At 39.7% G+C, this 14,382-nt stretch overlaps 1 protein-coding gene across 2 annotated transcripts in view; it reads left to right on the plus strand.

Moving 5' to 3' along the window:
- MTMR7 (myotubularin related protein 7) overlaps positions 1–14,382 on the plus strand; it is a 115,524-nt gene that overhangs the window by 31,091 nt on the left and 70,051 nt on the right. For both annotated transcript variants that reach the window (XM_055287070.2, XM_055287088.2), the window contains exons 2-3: positions 9,140–9,262; positions 11,168–11,330. In XM_055287070.2, the coding sequence (XP_055143045.1) occupies positions 9,140–9,262; positions 11,168–11,330 (286 nt within the window). The remainder of the gene's footprint in view (positions 1–9,139; positions 9,263–11,167; positions 11,331–14,382) is intronic.

Consider the following 14,382-nt stretch of genomic DNA (forward strand, 5'->3'; position numbering starts at 1 on the left):
ACTGGATATCAGTGCAGCCTCTGGACCAGCTTCAGCGGCTGTTAGAGCATCATTGCTGCTGTGGCTGATGCTTCCTTTCCTCAGTAAATCACAAAAGTCGTGTTGGCCATCCAGGTTACTGAGTGACTTAATTTCCAGAAAATTTCATATTGAGTCATTATTGTACGCATTTTCACTGTTGCCATTTTGTATCCTCATAGGTAGTCTATGAAGTACCACTGGGTCACAGCTGCAGTCTGCTAGAATGGAGAGAGACATTAAAGACCCTTTAGATCCCTTATAGAAGTCAAAATGCAGGGATAATGTCTAAACTGCCTACTCCCAGCAGTTCAATTTCAGAACCAGAACCAGAGCCCAGGCCTCTTGACTCACAAATAGTTTTCTTTTCATGTTGGTAGAGTTAGAAAATGTCATGATACCAATTTTAGCACAACAAACTATTTATCTAGCTGCTTTTCTTAGATTAGAACATAAACTTGTCTTTGGTTTTGGCTGCTGCAGAGATTTTGATTTCTCTCTGTTAAACAGTCCCTGGATCTCTTCCCCCAGATGATGGACAGTGATCTGGGGCCTCATTTATATGGTTTTGAGGACTTGGTCTTTGGCCTGAGAAAAGCCGGTAGCCAGTGCCACTGCTTTCTGTCCTTTTCGATGACTGGCACCCCAGCCCTGCACTTTGGATTCCTCATCCTACAGAGCAACTTTACTTACCCAAATAGTCTGAGATGATTCTGGAACCCTGAATGTTCAGCAGTTCAATATTTGACCTGCAGGATAGAAAGACCCACATTCTACTAAGATTGAAATTCGAAGGTGGCACAATAGAGGATCAGTGAAGAAAGGCTCTGTCTCTCGGTGATTTATGAGGTCTTCCTGACGCCCAGGCAGTGAAGGGAAGACCAAGGAGGACCTGTGTTGGGCCGCCAGTGTGGCCTCCTCACACCTGGAAGTGCGGTGGTGGGGCCCAGGGTTTTGACTGAACATTTTTAGCCTTGGCCTAGAAAAGATGATGAAACCCTTTTTTCCCCTCAGTCTAACCCCAACAGAGGGAGGACGGGAATTCAAAAAAGCCATTAAACTGGAGCACAGTCTTTTCCATTGAATCTGTAAGATTCTTGAAGATAGACAAAGACACTACCTTATTCACCCTTTTGCTTTTTTTTGCAGAACCTGACGCAGTGCCACACATAGGCATCTTTTTGAATGGAATTAGATGTTTAGTGTTCTGTCTCTTTTATTAGTTCTGAGAATCCCCAAAGTCTGCTAGGGTCAATCTTTGGGCTCTTGTATCCATTGCCAAGCTTTTTGTCTTTGGTTTTATCTAAAAGAATAATATTGTGATAGTGGTTTGTGAATATAGTTTTACATTACAATTTTGTCTTAAAGCATTCTATTTTCAAATACTAATTTCATGTATAAGATTTCTTACAATAATTATTGACTATGCTAAACATATTAATTTTGAATAACAATTCTAGGATGACCTCAAAGACATTTACAAGTGCCCACCGCAGCCATGGTAAAGGAAGAACGTGGCTTTGAAGTTAGACAGGCCTTAGCTGTAACGTGGGTGTCCTGCCCTTTGAATGTGAGGATGTTTTTGCCTATCTTTGGTGGTGGATATCATGAAAATTATGCATGGTCCTTTTTTTTTTTTTTAAGCTCATCAGCTGTTGTTAGTGTATTTTATGTGTGTGGTATGGCCCAAGACAATTCGTCTTCTTTGAGTGTGGCTCAGGGAAGCCAAAAGGTTGGAGACCCATGCTGGCCGGGCCACGCCACCTGTTCCCTGCAGGATCTGGGAAAGTTGTCAAGTCTCAAGTTCAACAGAAATCTGAAATGGGGATTATGCAAGAACCTATAATTCATGGGGTTACTGTGGGGATTAACTTGAGCTCAGGTATATAAAGTGATTGTGCAATGCATGGATATCGAATATTGAAAAATATTTATTATTGTTTTTATTGTTATTTGGTGATTTTTCATAAACAAACTGACAACTGGGGTTGGCCTGATTCATGAGATATTGGTGGAGTTCTTTGAAATGCCCCAGTTCTCTTTTCTTCGGAAGTCCAAATCTTTCCCCAGGATTTCTGCCAGTTCCCATGGAGGTTTGCGTTTTCACAGTCCCCTCTGGCGTAATCATTTGCTTCTGAATTAGTTCAGGTTGCAGATCGACTCACCATCCATTTATGTGTCATTGGCTTGTAGCACAGCTCTTCCTTAATTACCTAGCTCTTCCTTAGTTACTCTCCCCTCCTCCAAACCATCATTGCATTATGGTCTATAGCCAACTGTTCTGAAGATATTGGCAAAGGAAGGGTTGATAACTGCAGTCAAACAATTTAGATTAGATTTGTTCACTCCATCCCTGGGGATTATTTCCTGCGGTGCTTCACGACCTAATTAAAAAAAAACAAAAACAAACAATCAAAAAACCCAAAAAACACTTAACAGGGGGTATAGGCATTTTCCCCAAAAGGCTAACAGTGCTTGTGTTGGATTATGGTCCTAGCGGTGATTTTCTATTCTTGCTGTTACATTTCTGAATCTTTAAACATTAAATAAATAAGTACATGTTTCCTAATTTTTAAAAAGGCAAGTTCTAAAAGCTGGGGGTGAAAGTTTGTTAGGATTGGAGAGACAATATAAGCAGGATACACAAATCTTTGCTCAGCGATCCCTATCTCCTTCTAATCCTTTAAAATGTATTTCTCAATCCGGCCTAATGGAGTCATTTTATTTCCCGTGTGTATCACAAGTGCAGATGCCCCGGTTAGTAGCACTAACAGGCATCTTTCCTTCAAACGTCTTGATGTGCCAGTTGCTTCTGAAAAGCTAATGCAGCTCTTGCTGCTCTGGGGTGGAGTTCGAGTGGTCAGACTATCTGTTTCTGCCCGCTCAAACCCTATTTTGGCAAAGAGTGGTATCTACTTTCTTAGTGTCTGGGAGTTGGCACCTCAAGCTGCTCTTTCATGGCTTATGATCCTCATGCTTCCAGGACCCCTCCTGCTAAGACCACCAGTGCCCCCATGTTCCTGAATCCAGTGGGCCATGGATTCAGTTCTTCCCTTACTCAATCTCTCAGCGGCATTTGACATAGACACTCGCTGTCTCTTAAAATATTCCCTCTGCCATCCTCTTGACAACAGAATCTCCTGATTGTCCTCCTACCTGTCCATTTCTTTGTTTCTGTCCTTTTCTGATTCCTCTTCTTCATTTAGACCTTTAAACATTTGATTTTCCTGAGATCTCTTCTCACTCTGCCTGCTCGCCCTGGGTAACCTTTTTTAGTCCCATGGCTTCAATTATTATCTTTTATGTGCTAAAGACTAAATTTTTCACATTTCAACAAATCTAAGACATCAGTGATGCTAAGAGGCAGCAAGATTTTATGAAGCAGAAAAGAAGAAAGAAGCACTGCCAATGAAATGACACGATAGCTTCTTACACATCAATCATCAGATGTGTCCCATTTTTAGAAATACCTGAATGTAAAAAATGTACATCCAAGAATTAATAATATATTGTAATATCTTTTGCATAGATTTCCATAGCCTTTTTCAGAGTATGAATACCTCGTATGTCTTAAGCATAGTGCTCCTGGGAGCAGGCAAATGAGTTGCAACAATTTTGTTTTGAGAAGCTGGTTGTTTCCTTAGTCTTAGCTCTCCCTAAGTATAAAACTGGCCTTATTACTTTGTACTACGTACAGCGTATTGTATGTATAGATGAGATAGAATTAAGTTAGCCCAACGTAAGGCTGAATTACTGAGTCAGTGGGTCTTCAAGATGGTGCCCCAGCTCTGAAATTTGTTTCATTTTAGATCGTTTTCAACGTCTTAGTATAAACTGTGAGGTGTTCCCTGAGCAGTGCTTTCTGACTTCATAACGTATCTAAGACAACTGAATTTTAATTTTTATAACTCATTTTTAATTGTTAGTATCTCTGGGAAATCATACTGTTGGCCTCCTTATTTGTTTTTTCCCTCTTTGTTTCTTCAAAATTGCTTTTGACAGCTCTGGGATCTGTAGGAACTATTGCCAAATTTTGGAATGTAACTTTCCTGCAGCAGCATCCAAAGTTAACAAAAAGACATGGAAAAATCCCATCTCAATGGTAGTATTCTAATCTCCCAACATCTGAGTACCTTATTCTGCTCCGCTGAGCATTTCTAAAAATAATTTAAGTGATATAGCTTCCTCTACTTCTGTAGGGAGAATAATCCATATCAAATATTTTTGCCTCAAGGTATTATCTTATGCTCAGTATGATTATCTCAATAAAGTTTCATTAGTCCTAAGTGCAAGGAAAATTATTTGCATTCCTTTGTAGACATTTGTAGATATTGTTAATGGTATATTATCCCTGAACTTCTGTTTAATTTAGCTAGGCACATTTAAGCCTGCAAATGAGTTTTTTCCCAAAGAAATACTCCAAAATAGATATATCCCCTTAATTTTCTCCTCCCATACTCTTTCATAATATCTTTCTTGTAGTTATTTCAAAATAGAATGTTTAATGATAAAAGTTTAAGTAAAATATCCCAACCATATGGGAATTTGGAAAATACTCCCGTTAAAAACTTTCAGGTCAAAGAAGAAATAAAAAGTGCAATTATCGACTATCTAGAAAGAAGAATGAGAATACCTGTGAATAAAATTCACAGGATGCAACCTGAGATATACTTGGAGGAAAATGATTGAATTTAAAAACTTTTGCTATTAAACAAAAAGAATGACAGTTAACAAACTGACTGTGAAATCTGAAAATTTAGAAACAAACAGACAAAAACCACATGGCATGCCCAAGCAAAGCAAGTTAAAACATTTATTAAGGAACCAGAAATTAACAAAGTAGAAAAGAAAAATATTATAAAGTTGATATATCCAATACCTGTTACTTTAAAGAAAAACCTTTCTTTGCCTGTCTAATCATAAAGAGGTAAAAAGAAAACAATTCACAGTATTAGGAATGAGGGAAGGGATAAGAAGAGAGGGGTTTACCCACTGATAAGAATTAAAAGATTGTAAAAATTTGAAAATCTGCAGTAAGATAATTTGTAAAGGTATTATAATATTAAAATGAGATTTAGTAAAAATTGGAAACAGTGAACGGATCTGTAACCACGTAAGTTGAAAGCATTACTAAAGACTTATTTCTGTATAAAGAAGTACTATACTTGTTTCAACTAATAAATACTTTGTATGTTGAAAGCTTCCTGATTAATTGACGTAATCGTAACCATGGTTAATTCACTTGATAAAAGCAGCATGAATAGGCTAGGGCATGGAGGTTCTCTCTTAAAAGTATAGATGCAAAAGAAAAAAAAATCAAAATAACAACTATGGCAGGGAAAATACAAGGAATATTAAAATATCAATACATAATAACTATGTATGAATTATGTAGTTGTGATTTCAAGTTGGCCATATACCAGGAACACAAGACTGCTTTAAAGATTAGGAAATCTATTACTATTGTTGATAATTTAGGACTACAGTTAAAAAGGCAAATATTTATGCAAATACATATCAAAAAGGCATAACATTCACTTATGATTTTTAAAAATCAAAACTCTTAGTAAACTAGGATTAGGTCACTTTCACAATGTGATAATAAATATCAGCATCAAACTCAATGGTAAAAGATTATAAGTGTTCCATTAAAAATGAGTGCACATAAAGAGATGCTCAATATTGTTAGCTATCAGGGAAATGCAAATCAAAACCACAATGAGATCGCATACTAGGATCACTATAATCAAAAAAAGAGATTATAATAAGTGTTAGCAAGGATGTGGAGAAATTGGAACCCTTGTATATTGGTGGTGGGAATATTAAATGGCACAGCTGCTTTGGAAAATAGTCCAGAAGCGCTTCAAAAGCCTTACTATATGAGTTACCAAATGAGCCAGGAATTCCACTCCTATAGCCAAGATAAACGAAAACATATGTCCATACAAAAACTTACGCTCAAAAGTACATAGCAGCGTTATTCATGGTAGTCAAAAGGTAGATACAACCGCAATGTCTATCAACTGATGAATGGGTAAATGAAATATGATATATCCATATAATGGTATATCATTGGGCAACAAAAAATAAAGCACTGATACATTCTATGAATAGATGAGCTTGGATTGAAACATAGATTGAGAACATGATTGCTAAGTGAAAGAAACCAGTATCAAAGTATGACATGTTGTATGATTCCGTTTATACAAAATATTCAGAATAGGCAAATCTATAGAGACAGAAGGTAAATTGATTTTTTAGGGCTGGAGTGGTTGGGGGAATAACTGGGATGTGATTGGCAATGGGTGCAGGGTTTCTTTTTGCGGTGATGAAAATGTTTTAAAATAGTGTGTTAATGTTTGCACAATGATGGTGTATACAGTGCTGTGAATATGCTAAAAATCATTGAATAATACATTTAAATGGGTGAATTGTGTGGTATATGAGTTATATCTCAACAAAGCTGTTCTTAAACAAATGAAAAACAATGCAAGAGTGACTGTAGTCTCCATGCTATTTATAGTTACTCTGAAGTTTCTAATTAATGCTATTATAAAGGAAAAAGGATAAATATTGGAAAGGAAGCAACAAATTATTACAGAAAATATTTGGCTACTCAGAACATTCAAGAGATTCATACTAGAATTAATTTTAAAAAGTTTGGTAAGTAGGCAGTTATAAAAACTCATTGGGCCTTGGGCTACTAGCCTTACTGTATAAACAGTTCTTATAAATATGTAAGAAATGCTGATCACCCAGTAGGAAAGTAAACCAGTGATATGAAGACCATTCACAAAAATACACCATGATGGATAACCACACAAAAGAATGTGCAGCATACCAGTAACAAAAGAATTCTTCTAAAAGAAAATCATAAGCTGGTAGGTGAAGGGCACTGTTGTTGAATGAATGTCTTTAACATACATAGATTTTCACAAGTCCTCAGGAATTTCACAGTGCTCCAGAGTAAATTGCATGACTACAGATATTTATAATACCTAATTCTTTATTGACCACAGTAGATCTCTGAAAATTGGGAGGAAGTGAGATGGAACCCTCTAGAGCTACTCCTAGAGGGCTGACTTGGCTCTGAGGGCTTAGAGGAGACTGAGGCAATGGGAGGTCTTGGGTCCTGTTTGCTCTTAGTGTTCTGAGGAATGTTCACGAGATCTGCTACTCCCCTGGCTTTCCCTTGGAGTAGATGGGAAGTCTGAGACTCCCAAACTAGATCAGGACCACAGCTTCTATTATTTATTCATTTTTGAGGAGAAGTTTTGCTCTTTTTGCCCAGACTGGGGTGCAGTGGTGCGATCTCGGTTCACTGCAACCTCTGCCTTCCAGTTTTAAGCAATTATCCTGCCGCAGCCTCCTGAGTAGATGGGATTACAGGCGGCGGCCACCACACCTGGCTAATTTTTGTATTTTTAGTAGAGATGGGGTTTCACCATGTTGGCCAGGCTGGTCTTGAACTCCCGACCTCATGATCAAAGTGCTGGGATTACAGGCATGGGCCACCGAGCCTGGCCTTTCTATTTTGTTTTTTGAGATGGAGTCTCATTCTGTCACCCAGGCTGGAGTTCAGTGGCACGATCTCGGCTCACTGCAACCTCTGCCTCCAGGGTTCTAGTGATTTTCCTGCCTCAGCCTCCCAAGTAGCTGGGATTACAGGTGCCTGTCACCACCCCAGGCTAATTTTTGTATTTTTATTTTATTTATTTATTTATTTTGAGATGGAGTCTCACTGTGTCTCCAGGCTACAGTACAGTGTCGCAATCTCGGCTCACTGCAACCTCTGCCTCCTGGGTTCAAGCGATTCTCCTGCCTCATCCTCCTGAGTAGCTGGGACTACAGGCACCCGCCAGCACACCTGGCTAATTTTTGTATTTTTAGTAGAGATGGGGTTTCACCATGTTGGCCAGGATGGTCTCGATCTCTTTACCTCGGGATCCACCTGCGTCAGCCTCCCAAAGTGCTGGGATTACAGGTGTGAGCCACCACGCCTGGCCAATGTTTGTATTTTTAGTAGAATGGGATTTAGTAGAAATCCCCTTCACCATGTTGGCCAGGCTGGTCTTGAACTCCTCACCTCAGGTGATTCACTCGCCTTGGCTTCCCAAAGTGCTGGGATTACAGATGTGAGCCACTGCACCGGCCCACAGCTTCTATTTAAGGTGAAGAATGGAGCAAATACAATGCATTAGTTCCTAAGCTGCCTCATGGAAGCAAATCCCCTTCTGGCTTGAGGGATGAGTCAGTGTTACTCTGCAGGTGGTTGGTCCTTGACAGTGGTAGGATTGCTGTGCCCTGTGGTCATTACAGGAATGTTCCTCTGGTGGTTATGGTGTCTGTGTCTTACTAGAATTACCATTGCTTCAGTTTTCTCTCGCTCTGTAGAGATTGTCTTGTCATTTCCATTACATTTCATCTTAGGATGATCTCAGTGCACATGTCCTTAAAATTGGTCTGCATATAAGAGATGTATGCTTTGTAAAAGTTGTTTCTAGAAATCTCTTCTAGCAGTTTGGATTTTAGCTGAGTGGTGATAATGCCATTCATTAGGAAGAGTTTGTTATAAATGAATGTAAGGATCTTGAAATGGTATGTTTTCCAAATTTCTCGGATACTTTTTTCTCCCATATGTATGTTTGTACTTCCTACTAGTTTATATGGAAGCGATCAGCCTTAAGGCCATTTCTACAAGCTAGAAACACATAGGAAAATGTGCTGTTTTCTTTTTCATAGAATGTAATTGATACATCGTGTAAACTCAGAACTTTAACACATACACTTTCTGCTTTAAATTAGAAATGTAATATAATTATAATGAAATGAAAGTGTTGACCATTGTAAAACTCAGAGAGGGTATTCTTAATAGGGTCTACAAATCTTTTGTGGTACCTTTAAACTCTTATTTTCATAACTGGTGAATGTTCATCTTTTAATACACAGAAACCTACTCTGAGATCCGATTAACTTAAAGGGAAGTTTTTGGTTTTTATTATTGGGGGAATTCTCAAAAAATTGTATTTTGGAGTAAGTGTGAGTTTACCCTCTTATCATTTATTTCGTGAATTGCTCTTCTGTTTTACGATAACTCTTTTCATCATGCCGATTTCTCTAGGTTGAAAATGTCCGCTTGGTAGATCGAGTGTCTCCTAAAAAAGCAGCTCTAGGTACTTTGTATTTGACGGCTACTCATGTCATATTCGTGGAAAATTCACCTGACGCAAGAAAAGAAACATGGGTATGCTTTCTTTATTTTTAGCTTTCCTCGTTTTGCGTTGTTTGAGGTAAAAAGTGTTTGCCCTCCTTTCATTTTTCCTCAGGGTGAGATGGGTGGGCTTTCGTGCCTGGGTGTTAGGGAACTGTTTCTGGAATGTGTGTTTGGCCTTCTTCTCTGCAGTCATATCTACTTGGTCCACTATTCATTTTAAACATGAATTATTTGAACATCAGTGAAGAGAGACTTAGAACTAGCCAGAAGATACAAGTGCTTCCGGTCACAGCTGTCAAGGAGAGATTCAATAATGTCAGTAGGCCAGATTCAGCATTGTCATCCTCCAGTGCTCCATTTGCAATACTCTCTATTTGCAGCGTCCTGTAATGCAGCCATTTGGTCATTTTATTACATTGCCTCTACTTTTCTGATAATTTTAAAAAGAAAGAAAATCTAGAGGAGCTTCATCATCAGGTATTTCTCCTACTTATTAATGAAACCATTAGATATTTGAACATCACTAAATAATAATAATAATTATTATTATTAATATTATTTTTGAGATGGAGTCTTACTCTGTTGCCCAGGCTGGAGTGCAGTAATGCGATCTCAGCTCACTGCAACCTCTGCCTCCTAGGTTCAAGTGATTCTCCTGCCTCAGCCTCCTGAGTAGCTGGGACTACAGTCATGCACCACCTTGCCTGGGTGACATTTTTGTGATTTTAGTAGAGGCAGGGTTTCACTATGTTGTCCAGGCTGGCCTCAAACTCCTGACCTCAAGTGATCTGCCCACCTTGGCCTTCCAAAGTGCTGAGATTACAGGCATAAGCCACCGTGCCTGGCCTTATGATTCTTTCAGCAACCCAATCATGACATCCCTGAATTGTAGATTTCCCTTTTCTATATTCCGTGCACAGTGGTACATTTTTAGCAGAAGGTGGCAGGCACTTCTTAGTGGAGGGGAAACTTTAAGATGCTGCCATTGAAGACTGAGCAGAGACCCTCCTGTAACACCAGAGATGCACTTCGGTATGATTTCCTTTAAAGTTAATCTCCTCTTTAGAGAGTAGAATGATAGTTTTACCAGAGGCTGGGAGTGCAGAGGAGAGGGAGGGAATGAGGAGATATTGATTGAAGGGCACAAAGTTTTCAAAAGACAGGAAGGAAAGTCTGGAAATCTATTGCACAGCAAGGTGACCATACTCAATAGTAATGTATATTTCAAAATAATAATGAGAGTAAATTTCAAAGCTATCACTGTAAAAAAAAAAAAAAAAAAGCTATAGGTAAGTGATGGCTATGCTAATTAGCTTGATTTAATCATTCCACATGATGTACATATATCACAGCATCACATTGTAGCCCATAAATGTGTACAACTGTGATTTGCAATAAAAATATTAATTTAAAAAACAAAAAGATAAAATAAATCCCTTCTTTTGCAGCCTGCCCGACCACCAACAGCTTAGAAAACAACAATCCCATGTTGATACAGAACTCGAACATTCCATGTGGAATTAAGGAGCATGATGGCACCTCCCAGCGGAGCCATCTCTAACTTGCGTTGATTGCAGAAGTTTATTTTACTAACCTCTTATGACCTTATTTAATTCTAGCTATTAAGTGCATTCAGCATTTCACTACCAAAATGTGTCCTTACCTGGACTTGTGCAAATTTATATGCTGAATGGTTTGCTTCAAAGTAACTATCCTGGGTATCAGGAAGCTTGGTATTGAAAAATAAAATTATAAATTTAGGAAGTTGGTTCTTACCTGGAACATCTCAGTGCTTGTCATCTGAATGCAAGGGTTGAGCTAGCTGGAGGTTGGGAAGCGTTTCTTGTCTTTCTTTGAGCCACAAAGAAATGTTAGTCCTTGTCGTATTCATTAGTTATTTGTGCTTAGCTTATGCAAATTAACATTTGGTTCTAGATTCTTCACAGTCAGATTTCCACCATTGAGAAACAGGCAACAACTGCTACCGGATGCCCTCTGCTGATTCGCTGCAAGAACTTTCAGATAATACAGCTCATTATACCTCAGGAAAGAGATTGCCACGACGTGTACATCTCCCTGATACGCCTTGCAAGGCCAGGTAGGGCAGAGGAACTCGGCATTTAATATGGAACCTCTCTTAAAAATTCGCAAATCACGTTCAAGAATTTGTATGGTGCTTAGGAATGATAGGGGTTCAGGGATTATGTGTCAGTCTGATTCTCAGGTGAGGATAAGCCCGAATGATCATCTGATACAGAGTTTCTTGTTCTTTTAGAGTCTCCCCTGAGTTACTTATTATGTGAGTCTCTTTCATGAATCTTAGTATTAACTTAATCTTGGTGGGGTTAAAGGATTTTTTCCTTTTGGGGTGAAAATGCCTTTAAGTTATGCGCTTCTTATATTGTGATAATCGAGCCACGTTGAAGGGGGCCAGTGACAGAACTGATCAGTTGTTTTGTGTGGAAAATGTTATCAGACGGTTCTAGTGCAGTTTTCTCTCTCTTGAAGCTTTTAAGGTTTGGTCTCCATTGCTTTTTTGTTTCTTGGGGTTTTTTTTTTTTTTTTTGAGGTACTTTTGCTCCATTGCCCAGGCTGGAGTGCAGTGGTGTAATCTCAGCTCACTGCAACCTCTGCCTCCTGGGTTCAAGCGATTCTCATGCCGTAGCCTCCCAAGTAGCTGGACTACAGGTGCCCACCACCACACCCTGCTAAATTTTGTATTTTTAGTAGAGGTGGGCTTTTGCCATGTTGGCCAGGCTGGTCTTGAACTCGTGGCCTCAAGTGATCCACCTGCCTCGGCCTCAAGTGCTCAGATTACAGGCGTGAACTACCATGCCTGCCCTCCATTGCTTTTTGATAATAATTTATTTTTTCCAAGGTTGGTACAACTATACTAGCATCAGTGACTATTCAGGGTGTGGATCTGCTGATTCTCCTGAAAAAAAAAACAAAAAAACAACTTAATGTGGTGGGAAGAACATTTGGATTTGAAAAATATGTTCTCGCCATTGCTATCTTGTTCTAGCCATCATCTTGGGCTGTTCAGATTTGTAGCTTACTGTTCGCTTCTACAGAAATGTTTCTTGCCTCTCTGTGTGGCTTGTGTGAGTTGTGGTGGTGTTTTCCTGAAAAGAAATATACTCGGCCGGGCGCGATGGCTCACGTCTGTAATCCCAGCACTTTGGGAGGCCGAGGCAGGCGGATTGCAAAGTCAGGAGATCGAGACCATCCTGGCTAACACGGTGAAACCCCGTCTCTACTAAAAATACAAAAAATTAGCCGGGCGTAGCGGTGTGCGCCTGTAGTCCCAGCTGCACGGGAGGCTGAGGCAGGAGGATGGCATGAACCCAGGAGGCGGAGGTTGCAGTGAGCCAAGATCTCACCACTGCACTCCAGCCTGGGTGACAGAACGAGACTCTGTTTAAAAAAAAAAAAAAGAAAAAAAAGAAATATACTCTACGTTTCTTGGAAGAATGCAGTGAAAAGAGATCATTTATATAAAAGTCGTGCCACACAGAAGTAGTTAATAAAGGAAATAAGATATGTGCTGATAATTACTTTGCCAAATGCTTTTTGTTTCAGTACAAGAAGTTAAATTATAAACTTTTCCAGGCACTGGGTTGGATCTTAAGTTTCTTATGATTTGTCCATATTCTTTGTAGGTAGCTAAGAGCTAAAGTTACTAAATGGAAATGACGCCAGGGAGCTGTCAAAATCTGGTAATTTTTACTTTACACTGTTACCCTTTAAGGCAGTTGGTTGAGGCTTTTTCATCCAAGTGTGTTAAAAGAAAGGCAGAGTAAGCCAGAAAAGCAGTTGAACTTTTTGGAGGGTGCACTAAAATTGGAACAGAAGTTCTGGGAAGATGTACATTAGGTTGCACGCAGCAGAGAATGTGAGGAGAATTCTGTGCTAACAGTTTCTGTGTCACTGATTAATGGAAGTACTAGGCGATAAATGTGCTCTGAGCGGATTAATGGAATTTAGGAATAGCCTGGCGAACTGGGAAAGGGCTGAGCAGCTGGAAGAGTGAATCACAGGGACCAGGAGGGTCATGGCCCAGAGACAGTGAGTGCTAGGACTCTCGCTGTGAGGATCCCTGAGGGGGAAATTACTATGTTCCCTCACTTTCGAAAAGAGATACTTTTTCCTTAAAAGAGGAAGTTTTGGGAGTTAGGTATTAGATGTAGACAGAGATATGACTGGCTACCTTTTCTAAAAGAAATCATAGTAATGCGTTGAATCAAAGCCATCACCTAAGAGGAGTTAAAAAGAATCACCAGCATTTTGAAACATGGGCATTGGAAATGCCAGTTTGCCTAAAATGTAGTGCTTTAATAAGTGTGGGAAGGTGAAATGGAACACAAACAGTTCACAGTGTAATGTTAAAGGCAATGCTAAAATTACGGCATATTATAGGCTGTAACTGTGGGAGCAGGACTGACTGGAGGGAGATGGGGAAATGTGGAAGGGGTTAGACATGAAACAGTGGCCTTCAACTGGGGGATGGGGTGGTCTTTCAGAACCACCTGAAGATATTTTATAAAAGGCACCCTCCGCTACCTTTAAGGGTATGAGAATAAGGGTGTGTGTGTGGTTGGTGAGGGAGTTGTGCTTTGAATTCTAGTAGTACAGTATAGCTCTCTCGATATTCTGGTTAGTCACCAACAAAGTTCACATATTTTCAGTTCATTTATGGACACCCAGCTAACTGTAAGTTCTATAGAGCAGGGGTCCCCAACCCCTGGGCCGCAGATAGGTACCAGTGTATGGCAGGTTAGGAAGCGGGCAGTACAGCACAGCAGGAGGTGAGTGGCGGGCATGCAAGCATGAGCTCTACCTCCTGTGAGATCAGTGGTGGCATTAATTCTCTTAGGAGCATGAACTCTATTGTGAACCGTACATGTGAGGGATCTAGGTTGTGTGCTTCTGATGATCTGAGATGGAAGAGTTTCATCCTGAAACTATCCCCCAACCACACCCCCATGCACAGAAAAATTGTCTTCCACAAAGCTGGTCCCTGGTACCAAAAAGGTTGTGGACCGCTGCTATGGAGGACAAAACGGTTGTTTTTTACATAAGAAGAAATGTTTGGGAATTCATTTAAGTCAAGGTCTCTGAAGGAGATATTTTCAAAGCTGTCATAATTT

Source organism: Symphalangus syndactylus, chromosome 1 (assembly GCF_028878055.3).
Source record: "Symphalangus syndactylus isolate Jambi chromosome 1, NHGRI_mSymSyn1-v2.1_pri, whole genome shotgun sequence".
NCBI lineage: Eukaryota > Metazoa > Chordata > Mammalia > Primates > Hylobatidae > Symphalangus > Symphalangus syndactylus.